General features: G+C 40.9%; 1 protein-coding gene across 6 annotated transcripts in view; it reads left to right on the top strand.

Annotated features, from left to right (window-relative positions):
* The window catches only part of RC3H1 (ring finger and CCCH-type domains 1), a 132895-nt gene extending 108143 nt beyond the window's left edge, over window positions 1–24752 (top strand). For 4 of the 6 annotated variants that reach the window (XM_073593430.1, XM_073593432.1, XM_073593428.1 and 1 more), the window contains exons 13-20: window positions 1544–1714; window positions 1804–1956; window positions 4745–4958; window positions 5922–6006; window positions 7838–7943; window positions 9775–9948; window positions 10365–10471; window positions 15661–24752. In XM_073593430.1, coding sequence (XP_073449531.1) covers window positions 1544–1714; window positions 1804–1956; window positions 4745–4958; window positions 5922–6006; window positions 7838–7943; window positions 9775–9948; window positions 10365–10471; window positions 15661–15811 — 1161 coding nt within the window. In that variant the 3' untranslated portion in view covers window positions 15812–24752. The remainder of the gene's footprint in view (window positions 1–1543; window positions 1715–1803; window positions 1957–4744; window positions 4959–5921; window positions 6007–7837; window positions 7944–9774; window positions 9949–10364; window positions 10472–15660) is intronic. The other 2 variants (XM_073593431.1, XM_073593433.1) reach the window with 2 other exon arrangements.
* Window positions 24753–25015: the final 263 nt, after the last annotated feature.

Genomic DNA, 25015 nt, shown 5'->3' with positions numbered 1-25015 from the left:
CTTGGGGAAAATATGTAACACCGCTATGTCCGAGATGCTCTTTATTTAATGGGTCTTTTATCCACAGGCTTTGGCGATGTCCAAAGCTTCATCGCTATTGGAACAAAGTATTTACAACTTACTTTATGATACTTTATTAACTTGATATATTGTTTGTTTATATGTATCACAATAAGAATATATTATGGACTAATTTGATATATTATTTGTATATATATATATATATATAACAGATCTTGTTCCATTAAAGCATGTTCTACAGCACAGTGCTTGTGCTGTGTAATCTGCCCCTCTCTAAAGTGTAAAAAACCTGGCTGATCCTGCCACTTCTTGTGTGCCCCCTCTGTGAGCTGACCATGATAATCGCTGACTACTGTGTTCAGCGTACGTCCCTCCATCATCCGCAGCTCTCCTCTCTCACCCTCACCTCCTGCCTGTCAGCTCCGTGTTCTGTGTCTGTCTTCACCCCTGCCGCTATTATTAGAAATAACATTTTACAAATGGTCACTGCCAGCCCCTCTATTATAGTTAGGCATACCACACCGTATAAGTCTTTTATTGAAACAAGGCATGTAATTACCTTTTTAAAGCGGTCTTCAGGGCTACTGTGAGAGGTGCTGAGCGACCATGTGACCTCCCCGGCTGACATCAGAGGGAGATCTGGGCCCCTCCTGCAGTAGCCATGTGTCGGAGGTGTAAAGTGGCCATGAGTCTTAAGATCGCTCTAAAAAGGTATTTGCTTGCCTCGTTTTAATAAGACTTATACGGTGTGGTATACCTAACTAAAATATGGGGGCGGGCAGTAATTTATTCTTTTGGGTTCACAAACACTTTAACTCTTCCCCACTTTTTCCTAAACTTTTCAAAATTTATTTTCCACTTCACATAAAGCGCAAAATATTTTCATGCATCCCCTGATGCAGAACAATTGAGGATTTCTCTGTTTGTAACATGTGCCAATGCTTTTTGAGGGTCCATTCGCACTTGTACAACTTCAAACTCGACCGACTTTGGAGTACAACTTTGATACAACTTTTGATGAATACGACTTGGATGTGACTTGTCCCTCTGAAAAGTCAGACCCACTGTTGCATGTAAAACATTCGGGTATGACTTTCATGTGACTTTGGAGGGTTGGCATTAATGTCTGTGGCCCTCAAGTTGCATGAAACTCAGACCAAAGTAGTACATGAACTACTTTGAAGTCGCTGCTACTTTAAGTCTCACATCTATGAATGGTTATCATTGGAAAACGTTGGGTACGACTTGTCATGTGACTTTGATGTACAAAGTCGCACAAGTGTGAATGGGGTGTAAAATGTTTTAGGATTGCAATAGTGATCTTGTATGTATCCTGCTAAACTATGTCATGTACAATAATCCTTTTGTTTTTTTTGTGTATTAATGTTTTTTTATTTCAGACATTGCATATCTTTAGAAGTCCAATAATGATTTTATCTAAAGTAAATAATTTGTTTTGTTTTAGCTCAGAATATTGTGTGTCCATTGTTGTAATCTCCTTTCATTTTCTTTCATGCTATAGGAACACTACGGTCGTTTGCCTCCCCAGCATCCATCACAGCCTCACCCCAGCCTGGATGATCTTCACCGCCGCCGAAAGGAGATCATGGCTCAACTAGAAGAGAGAAAAGTGATTTCTCCCCCACCATTTGCTCCTTCACCCACGCTGACACACCCTTTCCATCAAGAAGAGGTGAGATCGGTCCCTGAAATGTTCCTTACTTTGCATGTTTTTTAACTACAGATTTATATTTTACTTTGTAATTTTTTTATTACTCTTAGTACCTTGATGAAGAACTAAAAATCTCTGGGAAGTACAAAGGGAATGATTACAGCCAGTATTCACCCTGGTCCTGTGACACAATCGGTTCCTACATTGGAAGCAAAGATGCCAAACCCAAAGACGTTTCTGCTGGAGGCAGTGTCGAAGTAGCAGTAAGTTCATCTTCATTGTTTTTTTACTTTGCTATCGATCATTTTGTATTTCAGTAAGATCAACATTTACCTCTTAGACAGAAAGGATTGCTTCTTCCTCACGGGATTCACCAGCATAGAGATTCCCAAAGTCAGCAGGTGTTCACTCGGGATTGGAAAGATTCTGCTGCTGTGCTTTGGTAGGCAGTGGAGCTGTTGGTAAAACAACTTGGTGATTGTAAAGCTTTTTTTTTTTTTAAATAATGCAAATGTTATGCTTCTCTTCTCTATGCAATGGTATCGCTGGCATTCTGGGCTCCACCTCTTCTCGCCTATGGGATCCACACCTGTGGGCTCGCTCCCAAGCCAGGCTGTTTGCATACATTGAAACACACAGCGTGGCTCAGCCTGCAAACCCCACTCTCTGATCTCAGGATTTTGTTGACGGCAGGAGCCTAAGGCTCCTGCTGCCGCCTCTGTAGGAAAATAGAGAGGGAAGAGTCACAGCTCTGGATTGAGACTGCTTGCAGTATGTATACATAAGGTGAGGGGGCTATGCAAATACAGATACATTTTTCTACCTTAGTGCAGGGAATGCATTAAGGTAAAAAATGTCCAGCCTTTAGAACCACTTTAACCACTTCAGCCCCAGAAGGTTTTACCCCCCTTTCATGACCAGGCCATTTTTTGCAAAATGGCACTGCGTCACTTAAACTGACAATGGTGCAACACTGTACCCAAATAAAATTGATGTCCTTTTTTCCCCACATAGAGCAGCTGTCTTTGGGTGGTATTTGATCACCTCTGCGGTTTTTATTTTCTGCGCTATAAACAAAAAAGAACGACGATTTTGAAAAAAAAAATGTATTTTTTTACTTTATGCTATAAACATATCCGATAAAAGAATGTAAACAATCAAATTTATTCATCAATTTAGGCCAATATGTATTCTGCTACATGTCTTTGGTAAAAAAAAAAATAAAAATCCCAATAAGCGTCAATTGATTGGCGTTATTTATGTATTTTTTTTTTTTTTTATTAGGAATGGTGGCAATCAACAATTTTTAGCAGGAGTGAGACATTGCGGTGAACACATCTGACACTATGTGACACTTTGTGGGGACCAGTGACATTAATATAGTGATCAGTGCTGAAAAAATACACTGTCACTGTACTAATGACACTGGCAGGGAAGGGGTTAAAGTGGAAATCCATGCTAAAACTAAAATCCCTGCATCTATAGCCACCAACATTCTAACACTAACCTCTCTAGCCCTATAAAGAAAAAAATCTGTGTACATACTTTTTCTGCAGGCGATCCGACCCGATCTCCAGCTGTGGAAGCTCAGATCCCACGCTGAGCCATCAGCCGTGGCTTCGCTGTGGAGGTGGGTGCAGAGGACACATCCAACAAGGGAAGTCCCATAGTAACTCTATGGGCTCCTTTACACTTGATTCAGCTTCAACACACGTTAACGGCTAGTTTACACTTGCTTCAAAACAAGGCTTTGGACATGCTTTGTTAAAGCTCTCTGAACGCCAGTCAAAGCCTCTGTCAGTAAATAAAATGGTTAACTTACAGTCCTGTTTATACTTTGCTTTGGCTTCTCTTCACAAATTATACCCCATGTTGCGTTGGTTGCGCTTCAAATCGTCTTCAAAGCTCGCTTGAAGCCCCACCAATTGCTCATCAAAGCTCCACCAAAGCTTTACCGAAGCCTCATCGAAGCCAACCGAAACCAAGCAAAAGCAAGATGTAAACAGGACTGTAAGCGAACCATTTTATTTAGTGACAGGAGCTTTGACTGGCATTCAGAGAGTTTTAATAAAGTGCGTCTGAAGCCATGTTTTGAAGCAAGTGTAAACTAGCCCTATGGGTGACGCCACGCCCCATTCATTTCACAGCTGTTGTCAGCCGTGTCCTCTGCAGAGCTTCTGCCTCTGGAGATTGGGTTGACTTGCCTCCAGAAAAGGTATGTACACTGATTTTTTTCTTTACTGAGTTAGGTTAGTGTTACAATGTTGGTAACTATAGATGCAGGGATTTTAGTTTTAGCTTGGACTTCCACTTCAACATCAGGGGCGATCAAAGGGTTACATGTGCTCCTAGGGCGTGCTTGTTAACTGTGTGGGGGATGCTTTGACTGGGGGAAGACAGAGATCTGTGTTCCTGCTTAGCAGAAACACAAGATCTCCATCTTCCCCTCTCATAGAATGGTGGTCTGGCTTGTTTACGCAGGCAGACTGCTGTTCTGCCTCTTCTGAGAACGATCGCAGGGAGCCTATGAACATCGGATCCGCTGATTGGCTCCCACTGTGTCCAATCACAGCGGGAGCGGGCCGCCGACACATGCCCCAGACCCAGTGCACAAAATCACATACAGGTACATGATTTTGTGCAGGAGGGCCGCCCTGCTACAATATATCTGTGCGGGTTGGTCCAGAAGAGGTTAAACATTAGTCTGCATTCTAGAGGATCCATTGGAGGAATGTGATGCTTTTATTTGCTCCATGTTGGCTGTGGCTTTTGGGTGCAGACAGTAAAGGTGCTCACAGCTGTCACAGAAGGTAAGCATGTGGGGGGATTAGAGAATTTCATGTAAAAGATGTACATGTACTTTCAAATTACTAAAATAATTAAAGCACTATCTCATACACTGCCTCAGTATTTTTATAGTCATTTCATGAATATGAACCAAGCCTAAACCAGCAGGTCTGTCATTTGCCATTAAGGCAGACCTCTCTTCTCATGATTTAGGCTCTCCTAGATCTTTTTGCGTAATTTATTTATTTTTTGTATTTCCTATAGAATGTTGACAGCAAATCCTTGAGGGATCAGCGCCTTGAGCTGCAACGCAGAGCCACTGAAGCAGGAGAGGACGATCTAATTCCGTTTGGCGACCGGCCTACAGTATCTCGTTTTGGTGCCATTTCTCGCACCTCCAAGGCCTTGTACCAGCCTTCAGGCCCTATGCAGCCAGCATTGGCAACTCAAGGTGTGGCGACAAAATCCAGCGTTTCTGGTGGGTTTTCAGGGGAAGTTAGACACATTGCAGTTATTTTCTATTAAGTTAAATCTAAACCCAGTCACTAAAATATCATTTTTCCATGCTAATGTTTTTAATGTATATATTTTTTTTACATTTTCATAAAAAAAAAAAATGCTTGATCTTGCATGAAGGCCTTTGCTAAGGCACATTCTCTCATGGGGTGACAACACTGTCCCTTTCTCTCAATTTCTCTCCTGGGTTGTCTACCTGTCATATGCTCCTCAAGTAGAGGCTATTTGCAGATGTACTGATGCTTATGGGGAAGCCTGCCCTGAGCAATGACATGCAGCCACTGCTGGAGCAAATATGCATGTAAACAAAATGACTGAAAGGGACTGAAGGAGATCTGAAGCACTGAGATGCAATAAAATGATAAAATGTAGGTATAAACAGTATTTTTGTAAAAGAACAAAGCAATTGTTTGATGTACCGTACTTAGCAAATTAAATTGGATCCAGTTAGGGTAAACATCTACTTAAAAAAAATAAACATAAAAGTATTTATTGCACAACATTTGTGAATTGAATATGCTCGTAGCCAATTGGTTTTCTATTGTAACAGAATGCAAAAAGCTATGATACTCTGTTGGCAACCAATCACAAATTGCCAGTCATCAGCTTTTGATACCGAATAGACGATCAGTCTGGTTACAATAGCTTACTGTACTACTTTTTACTAAATGAAAGCCATACTACAAGTGTAGATAGGAATAATTAAGCAAAATTGTCTTAAGTAACCAATTGGATTTCAGATTTCTTTCTTGAGGCAAATTATACTAACATATTAGTTGTTATGGTCACCATTTGCATTCTTGCTGTAGTTTTATCGAGTAGGTCAGTCTGTCTTTGCTTTTTTTTTTTTTTTTTTTTTAAGATTTTATATAGTACCCTTTGCAACAAATACTTCATGTGGTAAATTTTTTTTTCTCTTTCCCAGATTACAGTCTGTATAGTCACAACCTGGGAGGCCCTCCTTACCCACCCCATCAAAACCCTCCTTCTCAGGGACATTTGAGTGAGAGGTAAGTACAAACTTTTCATCTGTGTGCAAGCTGTACTATGCCCTACAATAAAGCAGAATTACACTCCCTTGTCAGAGCCCACGGTTTTTGCCATAATGTTCAAGTATGCACAGCATTTTTGCAGTCTGTCAAAGCAACCCATATCAGCAACAGCCTCTACGTTCTGCTGCTGACCTTCTCACCCATGTTTCTTGCAGGTTTGGTATCTGCTGCCACCTTGATTGGCTTGTCTATAATATCCTAACTCCTATGCATGGACGTTATTCCATCCTGGCAGATGCCAAGATTGTACACTGAGCTGTAGGCAGGTAATTTTTATTTTTTCCCCTCCATATGCTGAGAGGGGAATTCATAAAGGGTGTCAGAGATACCCTTTATAATTCTGTTGAGCCGCAGCACTGAAAGTGTCGGTGCTTACTCCCCGATTGACGTACCTGTTAGAGACAGGTATATTAATCTGTCCGTGTCTGAACTGAGGGAGGAGTGTCCACACACGACACTCCTTCCTCAGTTTACTCTCTCCTTCCCTCCCCAGCCACTGCACCTGTCACACTGACATGGCCAAAGAGTTTTGTACTGGGGTGAACGAAGCCCAATGGGAAACTAGTTCTTTATCGGATCCGCTTTACATTTTATTCACAGCACACAGCAGTTGTCGGATCCACAACTGCTAATCGGTCCAGTAGCAGCTTTTGAATTTGCCCACTGCAGTGCGCTGTCAAAAGTAAAGCCGACCTTATGGGAAAATAGTCTGTCAATTCCCCATCAGGCTGCACCAACCCAGTGACAAGTCGATTCCCAAATATGGGCATTGGCCATTTTTGGATGATATCACCTTTTTCCCCATTTACATTTAGCTTTTGCTTGGGGAATCTCCCGGCAGACAACTGAATTGGGCTCAGGGATACAGCATCACATACACGACAGCTTCCCAGCACGGGCATGGCCTGCTTTGAGTAATGAGTTGGTCTTAATAACTGACAGTTTACTAATCTGCGAACTGGTTGGAATTCTTTAAGAAGTGGTTGCTGCCATAGCAACAGATTCTTAATGTGGTGGTAGTAAGAACTACCTGACTTTACAGCATGTGTCGGTAATGTTACTGATACTGCTGCAAATGCTTGCCTGAATTAGTTGAGGTGGTTAAGGGAACTGCCGCCAGAAAAGTGCTCATTAGGGCTATATTGGATTCACCTGAGAGGTTTTTTTGCAATAAAAAATGCCTGCCCAACACATCAGAAGTCACCCTCTGATAGGAGTCACCCTTAAACTATTTTTCCATGACCAACAATAAATTATCCAGGATTTTAACCCTTTGTGCATAATCCTGATTCCAATCAAATCCAACTACGTTTAGTGGATAAGGTCTTTCCGAAGCGGAGCACGGTAACACTCACCTTGAAGGTTTCCAAACAAGCTCAGGATATAAGTCAATATCTTAAATTCAAAATATGACCGACCCACATTAACTCTGGTAAGCCATGCAAGCAAAACACTTCCTGATTTAAGACATTTTTGAAATCCTGCCCTCCTACAACTAACCTATAACTTTTCTGACTTACGTTTAGATCCCTGCCCTATGGAGCGAGGCCTGTCCTGTTTCTTATGCCCCGACCTATCACACTGACCAATTCATCCCACCATACCTGACCCATTAAAAAAAAGACCTAGGATCCAGTTTTTCAGAACAAGGAATGGGAAAGAATAGTGTAGCTTGCAACGCTAGACTTTGCTGTTTGAGCTACACTTAGTGTTTCTGTCAGCCTCTGGGGGTGCTTTCTACCTCCTCTTTCTCGACTTGAAATGACCACTTGTGATTTCTTGTTTGCAGAGATCGGATGACTAAGCCTCCGCCTACATCTGAGAAGCAGCTCAGGATGGAGTTACAGCAGCTGAACCAGCAGATTAGCCAGCAGACCCAGATGAGAGGAATGGAGGTAACATTGTGCATGATTGCAAATTAGTTATCTTAATCGTACAATACAGGACACGGGCAGATGATTGGATACTGTCAGATTTTTTTTTTTAGAGGACATGAGCCCTGGGTGTCTCCTGTATAACCCTACCTTTCTTAGCGAGTCCCCAGGTTTGTGCTAGTGTCTTGATGGTGATGGACCTTGTCTCCTTCACAGAGAAACTCACCCTTAGCTTAAATAGTTTATTATTTATTATTTTCTTCTAATGCCAACATTGATTTAGTGTATCTGGAGTGGAGCAATATCAGTAAAACCTTGAAAGCTGTACTCTAACCACGGGCTGTGAGGACAGCCTGTAGTGTTGCTTAGGGCACTGGATGTTTCCTATGGAACTTGGTGCAGTTAGATTGAGTTAACTGCAGGGTGCTTTACAGTTCTAGGGTCATAATCCATTACTTTGGAACCCAGTCCCTAAAGATCTCTTCGGTGGTATTACCACTGTGATGGGCAAAGCATAGTCTTTTTGCCAAGGCAGTTATCTACATCAACCATCAGAGGGTCACCAGGAGTCTGTTTGCCTTGAAAGAAGGGAACCTGATCATCTCATGGACAGAAATTCACTGTTCAGTAATCTCTGCAGTCCACACTCTAATGCCCCGTACACATGGTCAGATTTTCCGACGGAAAATGTGTGATAGGACCTTGTTGTCGGAAATTCCGACCATGTGTGGGCTCCATCACACATTTTCCATTGGATTTTCCAACACACAAAGTTTGAGAGCAGGCTATAAAATTTTCCGAAATTTCTGATCATGTGTACACAAATCCGACGCACAAAGTGCCACGCATGCTCAGAATAAATAAAGAGATGAAAGCTATTGGCCACTGCCCCGTTTATAGTCCCGACGTAAGTGTTTTATGTCACCGCGTTCAGAACGATCAGATTTTCCGACAACTTTGTGTGACCGTGTGTATGCAGCACAAGTTTGAGCCAACATCCGTCGGAAAAAATCCTAGGATTTTGTTGTCAGAATATCCTATCAATGTCCGACCGTGTGTACGGGGCATAAGAGTTTACAACTGGAAAAAATATTCTCAGCTGCCTGGGTCTTTCATCTAGATGTACGCTTTTGGCCGCAAGGTTCTTGCAGTGGTACTCTAATGTTATTTTTTCACCCCTTGTTATTTGACTTGTTGGCCTAGTTGCCCACCCTTGTAACTCATTGCTTGGGGGTATCCCAGGGTCAATGAATACTTTTTGCCTGTACTTTATTATACTACTGAAATAAGAGCAATTTTGTCCTACCCATAAATGTTCATATCTTGGTGTACAGAATACAGACCACCCTCCTGTCCGTTCTTTGGTTACTCTGTTGCTTGCTACAAAACTGAGGATTCACGAAGTGGGGTAGGGTTATAGGGGAGGTGTCCAGTGGGCATGTCCTCGAAAGCATGCCAGTGACCACTCACCTGAAGGTATGAGCTTATAACCCATAGTTTTATGAGTACTTTACCTGTGTCCTGTACTGTACTCCCAAGATATCGAATCTACAGGCAAGTCCAATTTTTTATTTTTTTTTTTTTTTTTTTTTTTTTTAGTTAGCATTATTCTGTTAGCAGGGTCTATTTTAATGGGAAAGGGGTTGCATATGCAGGTTTACAGCAGGGTGATATGGGTGGGCATCACCAGTGTGATGTTGCTATTCACTTATAGTCCAGAATGCGACAGACGTGTCAGGAAAGTGGCTAGTTTGAAAAATGTATCGCTAGTTTTGACAAAGTATATGTTACACAGTTATTCAACACACTCCATAGATAAAACTGAACTTTTATCACCCTAAATATTTTATAGGTCCCTAGTAACCGTCTGCTAGTACAGAGAGACCCCCCTGCGCTAGGAGGTCAGCAGCAGCCACCCCCACCTCCACCAGCTAAGTGGTCCAGCATGTTGTCCAATGAACAACTAAGCCTCGAGCTACATCAGGTGGAGCGTGAGATTGGGAAGAGAACACGTGAACTTAGTATGGTGAGTCCCAACTGCATTGATGGTACTGAAAGGGGAAAAAAAATAGGAGCTGCCATTGCTGACTTGTTTTTGAAGGTGCAGGCTGCAGGGCTGCCATCCCCAACTCTCCTTCATGACCTTTTAAATCTCTATCCAAGATCAAAGACATGCATAATCCAGTGTCGGGACTTAAATCACTTAAATCTAAACAGTGAAGGAAGAATAAAATTGAAAACATGGAGCCTGCACCTTCAAAATATGTATGCAATAGCACCTCTTATATTTCTTTCATGACAGTTTCCTTTTAAAGTTTAATTGATGCTTGGAAGAGCAGTTTTACCAGATTAGACATAGGTTGTTGTAAGCTATACAGCTTTTTTTTTTTTAAATGTTGCCATAAACGGCCAGATCACCATCTGACTTTTTTGTATTTGTAGGAGGGTCACTCTATGGGTGTGAAGAGTAAACCAGATGTCATCAAAGTTGAGAATGGGCAAATAGAGCCACAGAGCAAGGTTCTGTCGCATGATCTCCCACTATTCAGGTATAGAGGGACATTCTGCTTATTTGTTCTGCTACAAAGAAGTAATATATGTACCTCTTGGACAATCTGCCTACATTCCAGCCTCAGTATATTTTTCTGCTCTTTCAGTCTTTCCTTAAAGAGGAACTTAAGTTAAAATACATAAGTAAAGTTAGCAACTATAAATACTGTAGCTGCTGACTTTTAAAGCAGTTGTAAATCGCTGGACGTGTTTTTTTTTTTTTTTTTTTTTAAACCCTGCAAGGTAAAGGCATAATGTGCTAGTAGGCATCGCACACTATCACATTATGTTAAACTTGCCTTAAAACGAAGCCCTCCCGCGCTGAGATGTCAGATCTGGAGGCTGCTTCCATCTTCACCCGTCTTGCTTCCGGATTTGCGGACTCCCACTCTGTGACTGGTCGGAGCTGCGATGACTTCACTCTCGCGCATGTGCACGGGAGCCACCGGTCACGGCACGAGGCTCTGAAGAAACCGCACAGGTGGCTGTTCCTTCATAGCGCATGTGCCAGTGATGTCACTGGCTGCGTGTACAGTAAATATCGCTTAAACGGTGCACGTTTAGGAGATTGTTTACATTTACCTATAGGTAAGCCTTATTATAGGCTTACCTATAGGTAAAATTCATGTATGGAAGTTAACTTCCACTTTAAAAAAAAAAAAAAAGACAATTGCCAGCCCAGGGACCTAGCGCTGACTGGTTCTTCGACAGTTTTTGAGTCCCAGGTGGCGCCATGTTGAGCTCTGTTAATTATCCTGCTGCCTCCTGGGACCTGTGACATGTCCCAGGAGGTTTCAGGTGGGGGGGGGGGGGGGTGAACTTCTGCTCTGATCACCTTGGCAATCCAAGAGGAAAAGGAAAAAAAAAATCAGTACACGCCCAGGAGTAGGGGGGAGAGACAATTGGTAGAACTTCCTTTAGTAATGAAATTCTGCTTTAAGATGAAATGCCATCTTGGAGTAAGTTTTTTTTTTTTTTTTTTTTTTTTTTTCTCTTTTACTCTTCTTTTTTTTTGTTATTTATTTCTGATGTGTCCAGTTTCTTGCTTGTATACTAAAAATTCCTATGTACAAGCTGGAAGAAGAATCTCGGCTGCTCTGCAAATTAATATTAAGCTTTGCCATTCCCAATATTTATTCAGCACTTGGTCATTCAGCTGTTGAAAGACCATACAGTATCTCACAAAAGTGAGTACATCTCTCACATTTTTGTAAATATTTTATTATATCTTTTCATGTGACAACACTGAAGAAATGACACTTTGCTACAATGTAATGTAGTGAGTGTACAGCTTGTATAACATAAATTTACTGTACCCTCAAAATAACTCCACACGGCTATTACTGTCTAAACCGCTGGCAACAAAAGTGAGTACACCCCTAAGTGAAAATGTTCAAATTGGGCCCAATTAGCCATTTTCCCTCCCTGGTTTCATGTGACTCGTTAGTGTTACAAGGTCTCAATGGTGTGAATGGGGACCAGGTGTGTTAAATTTGGTGTTATCGCCATCACTCTCTTACTTGTCACTGGAAATTCAACACGACCCCTCATGGCAAAGAACTCTGAGAATCTGAAAAAAATAAGTACTGCTCTACATAAAGGTGGCCTAGGCTATAAGAAGATTGCCAAGACCCTGAAACTGAGCTGCAGCACGGTGGCCAAGGCCATGCAGCAGTTTATCAGGACCAGTTCCACTCAAAACAGGCCTTGCCATGGTCGACCAAAGGAGTTGAGTGCACGTGTTCCGCGTCATATCCAGAGGTTGTCTTTGAGAAATAGACGTATGAGTGCTCCCAGCCGTACAGTTTGAAGGGGGGGGGGGGTGCTCAGACTATACGCCACACGCTGCATCAAATTGGTCTGCATGGCTGGCGTCCCAGAAGGAAACCTCCTCTAAATATGATTCAGAAGAAAGCCAGCAAACAGTTTTCTGAAGACAAGCAGACTATGGACATGGATTACTGGAACCATGTCCCGTGGTCTGATGAGATCAAGATAAACATATTTGGTTCAGATGGTTTCAACCATGGTGACAACCAGGTGAGGAGTACAAAGACAAGTGTGTCTTGCCTACAGTCAAGCATGGTGGTGGGTGTGAGTGTCATGGTCTGGAGCTGCATTAGTGCTGCTGGCACTGGGGAGCTACAGTTCATTGAGGGAACAATAAATGCCAACATGTACTGTGTCATACTGAAGCAGAGCATGATCCTCTCCCCTCGGAGAGTGGGCCTCAGGGCAGTATTCCAACATAACGACCCCAAACACACCTCCAAGATGACCACTGCCTTGCTAAAGAAGCTGAGTGTAAAGGTGGTGGGCTGCCCAAAATGTCTTCAGTCCTAAACCCTATTGAGCATCTGTGGGACATCCTCAAACGGAAGGTGGAGGAGCGCAACGTCTCTAACATCTACCAGATCCGTGATGTCGTCATGGAGGAGTGGAAGAGAACTCCAGAGGCATCCTGTGAAGCTCTGGTGAACTCCATGCCCAAGAGGGTTAAGGCAGTGCTGGAAAATAATGGTTGCCACACAAAATGTTGACACTTTGGGCCCAATTTGGACAATTTCACTTAGGTGTGTACACACTTTTGTTGCCAGCGATTTAGACATTAATGGCTGTGTGTTGTTTTTAGGGGACAGCAAATTTACACTGTTATACAACCGGTACACTCAATACTTTACATTGTAGCAAAGTGTCATTTCTTCAGTTGTCACAAGAAAAGATATAAAATATTTACAAAAATGTGGGGGGTGTCCTCACTTTTGTGAGATACTGTATCTCTGGTGGCTGTGGCTATTGACAGCTGATTGTGAGGGCATATCACCTGGAGAAGAATTTTGACTTGGAGAGCAGACCAGACTGCAGTCTGGGATCATATGTGTTTTGTTGGATGATTAACATTTACACAGGACTGTCTGGCTGGATTCATCTTGAATGGTTCCTTACTTTAGTTGTATTGTGCACCTTATAATACACAAATAAGTTTTCCTTATTTATTAAGGAACACCAGATCAGAAATAAATAAAAAGCAACTGTTTACAGGAGGTACTGGACTATACTGATGATTACAGGGGGAACATCAGTTTGCCAGTCAGGTATTACCCTTCCCATTTTCATCATGCTTCCGTTTTTTGCTAGTGTACTTGGAGGATGGACATCTTTTCTTTAACACCACAGAGCTCTGCTTTCTGTGCAGTTATCTAGATTGGCTAATCTTTGGCACAACCTTGGACACAGTATTCTAGATCCCAATGGACTAGAAGTTGCATGGCCTTCACGTAATGTGACCCTTGAACACTGGGCTCTGCTTGTGGAACACACAATACATTTTACTGTACTGGTTTGTTAGCCACAAAGCACTTTACGTGTCCAAGGCTATGACACAGCCTGTGGTGTCACCATAAGAATACGTCCAGACCAATTAACACTCAAATGTAGGGTGCTGTTGCCTTGATTGTGTCCTTTAAAGCGAAACTATACTCACCTTCTCTCCAACACTGTAGTGTCCTGGAGCTCCCTGCCTGCCTCTGACTTCGCTCGGTTTGCTTCTGGTTATCAATCTCTGACTGTTTTTTTTGGCTGGGCCAAGATGGCGTTACTCTTGCACATGCGCAGGAGTTCATCTTGGCATTGACAAAATTTTACCTTTTTGAGCTTTGCGTGCAAAACTCTATTCAGTGCAAACTGGCAGGTAAGAAACTTTCATATGGAAGGAACATCGTAGGTTTCCTCTGTATAAACAATCCTGCCAGATAAAATAATTTTAAAAAGTCAAACCTGCTCTGTGCAGTTTTTTTTTTTTTTTTTGCACAGAGCAGCCCTGATCTTCCTCTTCTGGGTTCCCCTGCCAATGCTCCTTCTCTTTGGCGAGTGCGCTCTTAGCTGCTTTCTATGGAGGCACTTATGTGGCCCCTGTCTGCGTCTATTGACAAAGACGGTATGGGTCAGCCTCCTCTCCTTCATCACGGAATTTGATTGACCCGCTACTATCATTCTGCCCTGTGAGGAGGGAGAAAGTGGGAATAGCCTCTGCTCTCATGCACAGAAGTGGATCGAGATCGGGCTCAGGTAAGTACAACGAGGATCAGGGGTGGTGGGGATTGTGTGACGCCAAATATTTTTTACATTATTGCAATAAAATGAATTAGGTTAGAAACGTTTAGGCTTTAGAACCACTAAAGGAATTCATGTGTCCGTCAATGGATGAGAGAGAAAATGTGATTCTTGTACATACCGTAGAACCTTTTCCTTAATGTGTTACTAAACCCAGGACCCTGCATTCAATATATCTAAGTTTCCCACAATACACAGAACATGGAAATGCAATTATTTTAGTAACTATAAACTGCTAAATTCATTTTCTAATCGGCAGTGTATATATATCTCAGTCTTGTGACTTCTATCAGTGTCTGGTTAAAGCTTGTAGGGGGAGTTTTCATTCTCCTCTGACTGTCCTATGAGGCTGTGTGACCACTGACTTTGTACAGTCCTGATTGGCCCTATGCTAATCGCATGCACCCTCCCAGGAAAAAAAAACTCTTAGAAAACTCTTAGCAATGCACACCAAACTGAGCATGTGCAGTGTGCCTCCAAGACTCTGTACTATCGGGGGATGGATTGGGGACAGTGGAAGAAGGGGAGGCTCAGCGAAGAAACTATTTAAACAGCCTTTTTACACAATGCGGAGGCTTTAACCCCTTAGGTTCCACAGTGAGTGCAACAAGCATGCTTTACTGCATATACAGACTGATTTTACTGTTGTGGGTTTAGTAACACTTTAAGTCCACTGAGGGGACACATTTCCCTTGCACCTGTTTATGACAATGTTCCTGGTATTGCTTTTCCATAAAATGGAGACATGCTGGTACTAGGAGAAGGTAATACATTGGGCTGGCACACGTGTGTGTGTGTTTTTTTTTTTTTTTGTTTTTTTTATGGCAGTGTCCAATCTTCTTTAAGACTTCCTGTGTCCCTTAATGGACTTGGTGGGATTAGAAGGGTTGTTTCTTGGGAGTGTTTTGGATTTTCATTCTGGTATCTATGATCTAGTCTGCATTCATAGAAGTACAATACACATTTTTTGTTTTAATTGAAATAAATTGGCTTTTAGGAGAATTAAACCATTTTGAAAAATGCTTTTGCTGATGATTGTGTCACGTAAAGATCAACCACTCATTTATTTTTACAGCAGTGAGGTGCCAAATGGATCAAGCTTGGCCCAAGACATCACCATGCTTTCTGGAAAGACTTCTTCACTAACTCTTTCAGAAGATTCCCAAGTTGGCGGTGACAAAACCGAGGCCCTGAGAACTGGCATCAACTCCTCCACAGCTCCGTAGAAAAAAGGGCTTTCCTGCATAATTTTTTTTTTTTTGCATCTGAAAGTGTTTTGTCTAGGAGGAAAGTATATAGAAATGAAACGGAGGATTTTTTTTTTTTTTTTGTGTTTTTTATTTTATAAATATATATATAAATATATTGGAGGGAGAGCTCAGAGCAATCGGGAGTATAAAAAGAAAAAAAAAAAGTTAATATTTAAGATTTGCTTACATAACCCCGTTTTTGGGGGTAAGAGATAGCTAAAACCTGTGACCCTGCTCTTATGTTCCCTCCCCTCCAAAGCATGACAGGCTACGTATAAAATGTGCATTGAAAACACCACTAGCAAGAACAACCTCTGCACATATTTTCACATTAACACATTTTTTAATAAAAAAAATTATACAGAATACAAAAAATATATATTAAAAAAAAGACACAGATGAAAATTAGCAGTATCTGCAAGCAATTCAAGATTAGTTGTTTTTGTTCTGTGAATGAACTTAATTTTAATACCTTTGGATGCCTTGGATGCAAGGCTTTAAAGACAAAAAAGGAAGATATTATATATATATACTCTGTTTGATTAATTGTACGATCTTATTGCTGTAGATTTACATTTATTTTTTCTTGTTTTGTTTGGATGGTATTACATAGCCAGAGATCTATGACAGCCTTTTATCATTTGCTGTTAGGGGGCATTTTCTTTGTGCGCTTAGTCCTTATATTTTTATTAGCCTGTTAGAGGTAGTGGATGTATAAGGGCTTTGCAATCCTTCTCTTGCCTGAGACATGCAAATAGAAATTCAATTAGCAGTTCTGTTAATCTGGCTGGCAAGTCTATAAAGAGTTAGAAAAAATGAGGCAGGGTAAATAAATGAATCATTTTTTAACTCTGCCAAAGTGATTTCTTCAAATCTGTCTCCAGATTCAATAGACCCAGCAAGCTGAAAGTTGTAATCTGGCTTACAGTGCTCTGTATAGTGATGAAATAATGGAAGGAGCCGCTAGCAGGATGAGAGTTCAGGGTTGGCCAGTGTGGAGATGGTTGTTAAGTGTTCCAAAAAACATGCTGGAGGCAGGCAGTGGCTAACTATACAGAATGATGCCTCTTTATGCTATCCAGCCATCTAGTGTAGTAGGAGTGTTGGGGTGATGAGACCATTTGTATTATTTACAAATCTTTGAGCTAGTTTATGTTACAGCTGTGTATGTCGGGGCAAACTTTTTTTCTAGTTTTGGATAGACGAGGAAAGGGTTAGACTCTGTCCAGTTTTTATTGCTGCCTGTGCCCTACCTGGGGAGGTTCACCCTCTGTCATGGTGACCATTGCCACCAAGACAAAGTGATGGTAGGTCAAAAATATTAGAATGGTTACCATAGATGAAGGTAAATCATCCAGTCGGGGCAAATGTTCACATGGCAACTCTTGGAATTGTCTTCACTTTTGAAAGATTTCCTTTTATTTTATGTGGCATTTGCAGGAGAGGAAGGGAAAGAAAAATTACCCAGCGGGACAGAGACTGCAAATAACCTGACAGCAGTTTTAACTCTTCCATACTCTATCCTAAACTTTAAAAAAATAGTGTTTCGCTATACATACACCTTAGATTTCAGTTATCAGAAGGGAGTAAACAACCTTAAAATGTTTCCACACAAAAATCTCTTTAGTTTGTATAGTGATCGTATGCCAGCAAATGAACATCATTTTTTGCCTATGTTTTTAGAGCAAGAGAAAGATTGCCGACCCATGTGTGCCTCGTTTATCAGGGTCTGAAAGAAATCTCTATTATCTCTAGCAGCCAATCACATTCTTCCATTCACTATCTGCCCTGCACTGTCACTGAAAAAGGGATTATGTTATAGGTTGCAAAGGGTTCCATAGACTGTTCTTTCATACATGTTGGTAAATAAGTGGCTATGTATTCCTTCATTAAAGAGGAATTCAAGCTGGCTATGTAATAACTTCCCACATTGTTCTGGTGGGTTAAAGCAAGAATTACTTTTTTTTTTTTTGTTTTGTTCTTTGTATTAGTGTTTTTCCTTCTTTTACCCTTCCTTCTCTCTCTCTCTTCTCTCTCAAGTATCTCCTTAATCTTTAACTCCTGCTGGGTCTATGTCCGCCTCAGCGTTACGTTCCATGAATCCTATATCGAAAGGCATGTCAACCAGAACTATTATACAACATTATGTACCTTTTATGATAAAAGGGTGGGTGTCCGAGGTCCCTGGCTTTACCTACCAGTTGATGTTTCCAAAGCGAAGGTGCTTGGATTTGAGCGCCGGTTTGATTTTTTCCTTATCGCCAGGAGGAGGCACCGCGTTTAATATACTGTTTCACATTGAATTAAATTGAACATTTCGGACCTGCCGGTCACACATTTGATATTTGCATATATTGGCTTGGAGTTCAAGCTAACTTTTTTTTTCTTTTTTAATTTAATTGAATTACCATAGTGTTATGTGTGTTTGTGTACATCTGCAGTGATAGGCAAACACATGTAATATGTTTTAAGGTTTTTTGTTTTTTTCTTCTTGGATGAGTGCAGCTTCTAGGTTTAGGGAGATCTGCGCACTTTGGAAGACGTTTACTTTTTTTTTTTTTTTTGAAAGGCGTTTAATCTGTGCACTTTACAGGAATAAATATAACCTCTCTTTTCTCTCGAGGATTTATTCAGGCATCTATTTTTCCAGTACCTAGTGATTAGACATAGCGTTCTATTTAACTATATCCATCTTGGGGCTTTAGTTTACTGTAATACAACTTCTAGTGACAGAAAATAGATTTTAAGGTAGGGTTGAAGAAGCTGAACAATTTGAATGATAGCCTCAGTGCTGCTAGGAACAACAAATCTGTGAATTTCCCAAGTCTTATGACCCACATGGGTCAATGGCAGGGGGTGGGTTTCTTTTTTTTATTTTAAAAATGGAAGAACTTTTTAAATTAGTGATGCAATATTTTGGTATAAAATGCTTAGCCTTTTGTCACCATGATGTCACTAATTGTGCACTGATAAGCAGCATCCCCCCCCTTATAAATACATGCCTCGAAGAAGACCACCAAAAATAAAACCGAAAAATGTGTGAGCTGTTAAAGGATAAACCTGTTAATGCAAACTCCCAATATGTCTCTTTAATGTTTTACATAGTCTACTTCTGTAAATATAAATTGTGGATACTGAGTCATTGCCACTCCTCCTATGTGCAGGTTGAACTTGGTTATCCTTTTCATCACTAGGAGACACAGCAGCCCTTTGGGGTGATCATATTTTCCTTGCCATTAGATGTATGGGCAAAAAGTAAAAAAGGTTGCTCCTCTCCTAGGACTTACATTTTTTTACTCACAACTTCACTACACTAGAAATGCAGGTCGGTAGTGTTGAAGTTAGTAGGAACTTTAAAAGGGCTAGATTGGATATAGAGATAATGCAGGGGTTCATGCCCCAGTCATCAGGGTACATTGATACCCTCTGGCTAGGAAGGAGTTTTTCTGGTGTCTTGTAACAGCACATGCACAGCAAACTGTTGCTGTGGTTGCCAGGTAGCATTTTTTGCTGTCCAGTGACCACATAAAGGCCAATAGATACAAATAAAGTCCTGATTTTTGCCATAGGAGTTCACTATCGGTAGTCTCACACAGATTGTACTGATAATAGGTCTAAATCATGCTGTTAGAATTTAGGTTTGCATGGATGGGTACATGTTAAATAGACCTATAAAGAAAATTTGTGACATTTTGTGTTTGCGGTCTTAGGTGTGAGCACCATGCGACATAACAGACATGGTCAGAGCAGCCATTAGTTATTGCATACATATAGCGAAATTTAGATTCAGACACTCAAAATGTTCAGTTTATTTCATTAGAATTTTCTAGAATTCATACTCCTACTACTCAACAAATTATTCTTTTGTCTTTGTTTGCTCATGGCAAATTTCCACCCACACGGTTGCAGTTTCTGCTGGAAATTGTGCTGCATTTGTATCGGTTTCTTCATGCAACAATCAGTTGTGCCCCCACTCCATCACTTTTTCCACTCCCAGTTTTACATAAACCTGCAAAATCAGACTCCTGTTCCCTTCAAGCTGCCTCATCAAAACTATAAAGAGAAAAAAAGGGAGAAAATGAAGAAGCATTCAGACGAATTTGTTTAGCACATAACTTCTGTGAAGTTGCTGTTTTCTAATGGTGTTATAACTCAATAATCTAGAAACGTGGGGAAACATTCAACTGGTAGGCACTGTTCTCAGTAGCCGGGACCTCTGTGTTCTAACTTTAACCAGCACACAGCTATATTAGACCTGAAGAAGTCTCAAGTCTTGTGATCAGCCTTCATTTTCTGTCAAGAGATCTGTGGAGGAGGGTTTGGGTAGCAATACAGACCTTTTCAGTTTAACAATTTTAATCTGCATGGTTAACTTAATGGTATTATGTTCTTTTAGTTCAGCCAAAACAGTTTAAATGGCGAGTGGCATAAAAATGTAATTGTTTAATGTAAAACCAATGTAATTGTTGGTTGCCTAGCTATCATCCTGAACTGCTACCTTGGCACTGTCCTGAATAAAGTATGCAGATCAGGGAAGTTGAAGTCAAACGTCCTTACTTGTTTTAGGCCAGTGACTCAAAGAATGGAGACCAAGAGGGATCAGCACAGGAGGCAGACATCTAGCATTTTCAGAAATTGATCAGCAAATAGCCGCCCCCGTGATCCTCTCATGACAGGTTTCCTTGACACCATAGGATTGAAATCCTTTTTGGGCTCTCTAGTGGTGAGATAACCTCACTACAACTCCTGTCTTCACCTTCAACAGCAGTCGTCATAAAAACAAGAGTCTTTTCACTGTAATCCTCTGTCCAGCGATGAGAGAAACCCCTTTCTAATGCCTGAGACAGTTTGGCATTTTGGGTAAATGGTCTGGGGAGCTCCCATCCCTAAAAACCCATAAAAGCCTATGATTCAGTATTCCAACATCCACCTACAGTTGCATTCTCTGTTTTAAGTAGAATAGCTGTTTAAATGGAATCTGTCACTACTTAAAGCATAATAATTTTAGTTTCACTGAGATTTAAGTACATAGGTTGTTGGTGCAGGTAAATACATTTTTACCTTTCTTCTATAAGTGGATCATCAGCCAATTGCTGGTCTTATAGCACTGTACCTACTGACAGCAGGAGCAGTTCAGTAGTACTTGTAGTATTTTTGTTTGAGTGTCCTGCAAGTTCTGCATTAACATATTCATTAACACAGCTAACACTTTATACAGACATACAAGTATAAATAAATGTTTGCGCTATGGACCATTTGCCCATATTTTATGCAGGATCTTTCTGGCAGCAAGATCCTGTGTATGTTGCAGTATTTTTTTTTAGACCCGTGTGCATGAGCACTAAGGCTTTTTATTGACCTCCATTGATTGTGTAAATTCTGCTCTGAGCAGTAGTCTGCAAATGAGACCGCTGCGGTCTCTTACCTTTTTTATAAAAGTAAGACATTTTAATATTCTAGATCTTAATCTTGCCTTCAGGTGATTGGACACTGACAAAGAAGTTGCTAGAACTGCCCCTATTGCATGCTTATATAACCCATTCACTCCAGGTTAATTTTTCTGCTTAATTGTCACTAAAACTACAATTGTTGCTACCATGGGACCAGCATGTTCCCAAGAGTTTAGAAAAGGCCAATTTACGTAGAGACTTTTGGCGCTGTGGAAGAAACCACATAACTGAAATTTTGCGCTTTACCTACCCTGTGGTGCTGTGCTGATACTTAAAGCTGGCATGGTTTAGTGCTTTTTTGTTTTGAGTACTGATAAATTTCTGCTTATTTACTGTTATAGAGTACTTGCACTTCTATAACCCATGCAGTGTCTGTCACTGCCTCCCTTATGGAGGATTTCATACTGTATTTAAACTCATGGCTATTTACAATATTGATTTAAAGCAAAACTTTTATGCTTTGCTGGGGGTGCTTGTCAAATTTTTTTCCCTTTTTATGTACCAGTTTTCATTTAGGAGGCAGTAAACAAGAAAAGTTGAACATAATTTTTTTTCTACAAGCTTAAGACTTTTTTTGTATTGTCATTTAATGTGCGGTGTTTTCATCCTTGGGGTTATCAACTTTTATAGACTGCAGCTTACTTCAGTGAAATAACAGAAAAACACCCCCTAATTGTAGTCGAGTATATCTTGCTACAATCAGTAGTGTCAAGCCAATGATGTTTTTTTAATAGAGGTCTGTCCTATTCATTTAGAGGTGTTTTTTTATATTTATATTGGCCACTTTGCATTTTTGCACAGTGGTACTTTAAAGGAAAAGTATGGTGTATTTTCAGTGAGCACGTTTTTGTTGTTTACATTAGTAATTTTTTATCACTTCTTTTACAAGCTTGTTCTTCTATATTGCATTAAATATTATTTGTAGGTTAGCCACCAGAGGGAGCTCTGAGTGGTTCAGTGTAATTCCTGTCTCACGGCTGAGATGAGATTATCAGTCAGTACATTGGCCAGCTCCTAGACTTGCATTTTGACAAGGAACATTAAAGCAGTTGTGTGACATTGCAAAGCAAGGCTGCATGTAATGAATAAATGTTATGTTATACATAGAAACATTAATAAATATTACATCAAGCTATTGTTTTATAACCCTTGTAAAGACAATACATACATGCCCTTTAACTGTCTGCTATTGTAAGGAGGGTGTGATATGGTGGACAGGATTTACAAAATATTCCCTCCAAAAAATGAATGTTAATTAGCGGTTAAGGCACTTTTTAATCTTTACGTTTTTGCTGTGCAAGCTTATACATCCATTGCACTGTTTTGTTCCAGAAATAATGTAGCCAGCTTATAACTGCATGGCTCTGTGAATAACGGCAATTATAATTTTGCTCATACCAGTATTTCTACAAAATCCCCAAAACCAACTATTATCAGAATAGTAAACACTAAAAGCTTCATTGCTGCAAGAATGTTAGCAGTAACTGTGTTCCTAGTTGAAGGACCTGCTAATTTCTGAAAAGGCTTGTATCCCCACCACAGATGAGATTATACCTATATCTTATAGGTTTGGCAGCACAATTGATCCTATTTTCTTTAGTAGCTTGAGTTTAATTCTGGTCATCATTAATGGATAGGCTGAATGTACCAAATTGATCGATCAACTTGGGTACAACCAGCCTGCTGGAATCCGATTATCACAAGTGGCTGTTATAGCTACTAGCAATAATCGCGGTCTTCTCTCTGCCGCCCCCCCCCCCCCCCCCCAAGCCGGGGGGGAAGACATATACTCGGCAGGAAGGATTCCCCTGTCAACACTGTGATGATGGGGTAATAGTGCAAATTTCTTTCAAGACACATCCAAGACGCACTACGACTTAGTCTTATGTAGGGTAAACAGGCCATTCAGAGCACCCATTGGCTCTAGTTAGGCAGCCTAAACGGACCAGGGCTACCCTCCAGTATGTAAACAAAAAGTCCCTCAAAGTATAAAACCACAGAAGGAGCATCAGACCAAATGGCAAAGGGTGTTCAAATTGCTTTAATAATTAATAGAAAAAAACACCACTGTATTTTGGGGGCCAATGCAATTCCCCTTAATCACCACATGATGAAGTGGGATTGTTAGGCCCCAAAATGTGTTGGATGGTTTGTGTGTGAACTATTAGGGATTTGGACTCTTGGCCCCAATTCACACTTGGACAGTGCTTACATTTAATTGGAAGTGTCCCTTGTGCTGATGCCAGCTGAAATCCTGTGTCCTCTGTTACACCACAGCTGTAATCTTCTAGAGCTGGGATAAATACACCTGACGGACCTGTCACAGGCACTTCTCACAAGTGCTGACTATGCCTTCCCTTTCTGCCTCATTCTTCTATTCAGTGAATCTGTACTATTGCTTATATGAATGAAAAGCTATCTATGTTTGGAGGACAGGGAGATGAAGGGTCTGCCTCCTTCATTCATAGAGCATGTTTGATTGTAAGTACAGGCGGTCCACGGGTTACAAACGAGACTCCTGCTTACAAATGGGGGGAGACAACAGGTAGTGAGAGGAAATCTACCCCTAGGAAGGGAAATGCACTCCTGTAAGAGTTATCACGGAAAAAGGTGTCTCCACTGAAGCTTTATAACCAATTCTTGTTTCCACAACGACCCAAAATTTTCAACATCAAATTATCATAGGTAAAGAATGTGGAGAAATCTTCTGAACAGGGGCACAGGCAGCAAAACAAATGTCACAGGGGTGTTAACCCTTCCCTATGCTATCTAAAAAACGTAAAAATATTTTTGTCTGGAGCTACACTTAAAAAAAAAAAAAAGTACCTGTTCTGACTTACAAACAAATTCAACTTGAGAACAAACCTACAGACCTTATCTTGTTTGTAACCCAAGGACCGCCTGTACTGTCCCTTGTGCTGATTAAAAAAAAAAAAGTTTTACCTAAACATAGACTTTAAATTCTATGGGGCCAAAAGCACTCAATTATGCCCCAAAGTAGCTTGTGCTACTCAAACTAGTCATGCTTTAGGTATTGCGTGACAAAAAGCTCAGGTATGAATGGGGGCCTTATATCATTTGGTCTGGTGCTTCTTCTGTGTTCTTGAGAATGCCAATTGTTGGTTTCTGAAGAATTGGTAATCATAAAGGTTAGGTGTGGTGTCTATAGCTAGTAATCTGATCCTTATAAGTATCCAAAATAGGCAAGCACATTTGCAAATATTAATGTACTGTCTCTGATACCACCAATATGAAATGTCTTAAATGAAGAGAAGACCTGTTTTCCATCAGTACTGCCTGTACATTCTGTATTTTTTTTTTTTTTTTTTCCCCTGGGAGATGAATTGCTTAGTGTAAAGCTGGTCCCCCTTCTCCAAACAGTGCCCTCTTGTGGTGACTAGAAACAGCTCTTTTACAGGTTAAAGTGATTTGTAAAGCTTCGTTTTTTTTTTTGTTTTTTTTTTTTTACATAACAAACCTGTTATTCTTGCCTCCTCTGTGCATTGACACAGACAGAAGGACGCAGACTGCCCCTGGCGTCACTGGAGTCTGCCCCTGGCGTCACTGGATTTGATTGACAGTAGCATGAGCCAATGGCTCCTGCTGCTATCACTCTATCCAATGAGGACCCAAGACAGCCGCTGGAGCTGCTGTGCTCGTCCCCGTTGCTGGAACGATCAGGTTCAGGCAAGAAAAAAGGGGGGGGGGGGGGGGTGCTGCAGCACAAAAG

Source organism: Aquarana catesbeiana, linkage group LG07, assembly GCF_042186555.1.
Source record: "Aquarana catesbeiana isolate 2022-GZ linkage group LG07, ASM4218655v1, whole genome shotgun sequence".
NCBI classification, from domain to species: Eukaryota; Metazoa; Chordata; class Amphibia; order Anura; family Ranidae; genus Aquarana; species Aquarana catesbeiana.
Note: the sequence above shows the minus strand (reverse complement) of the source record. Positions and strands in the feature narration are given on the sequence as shown.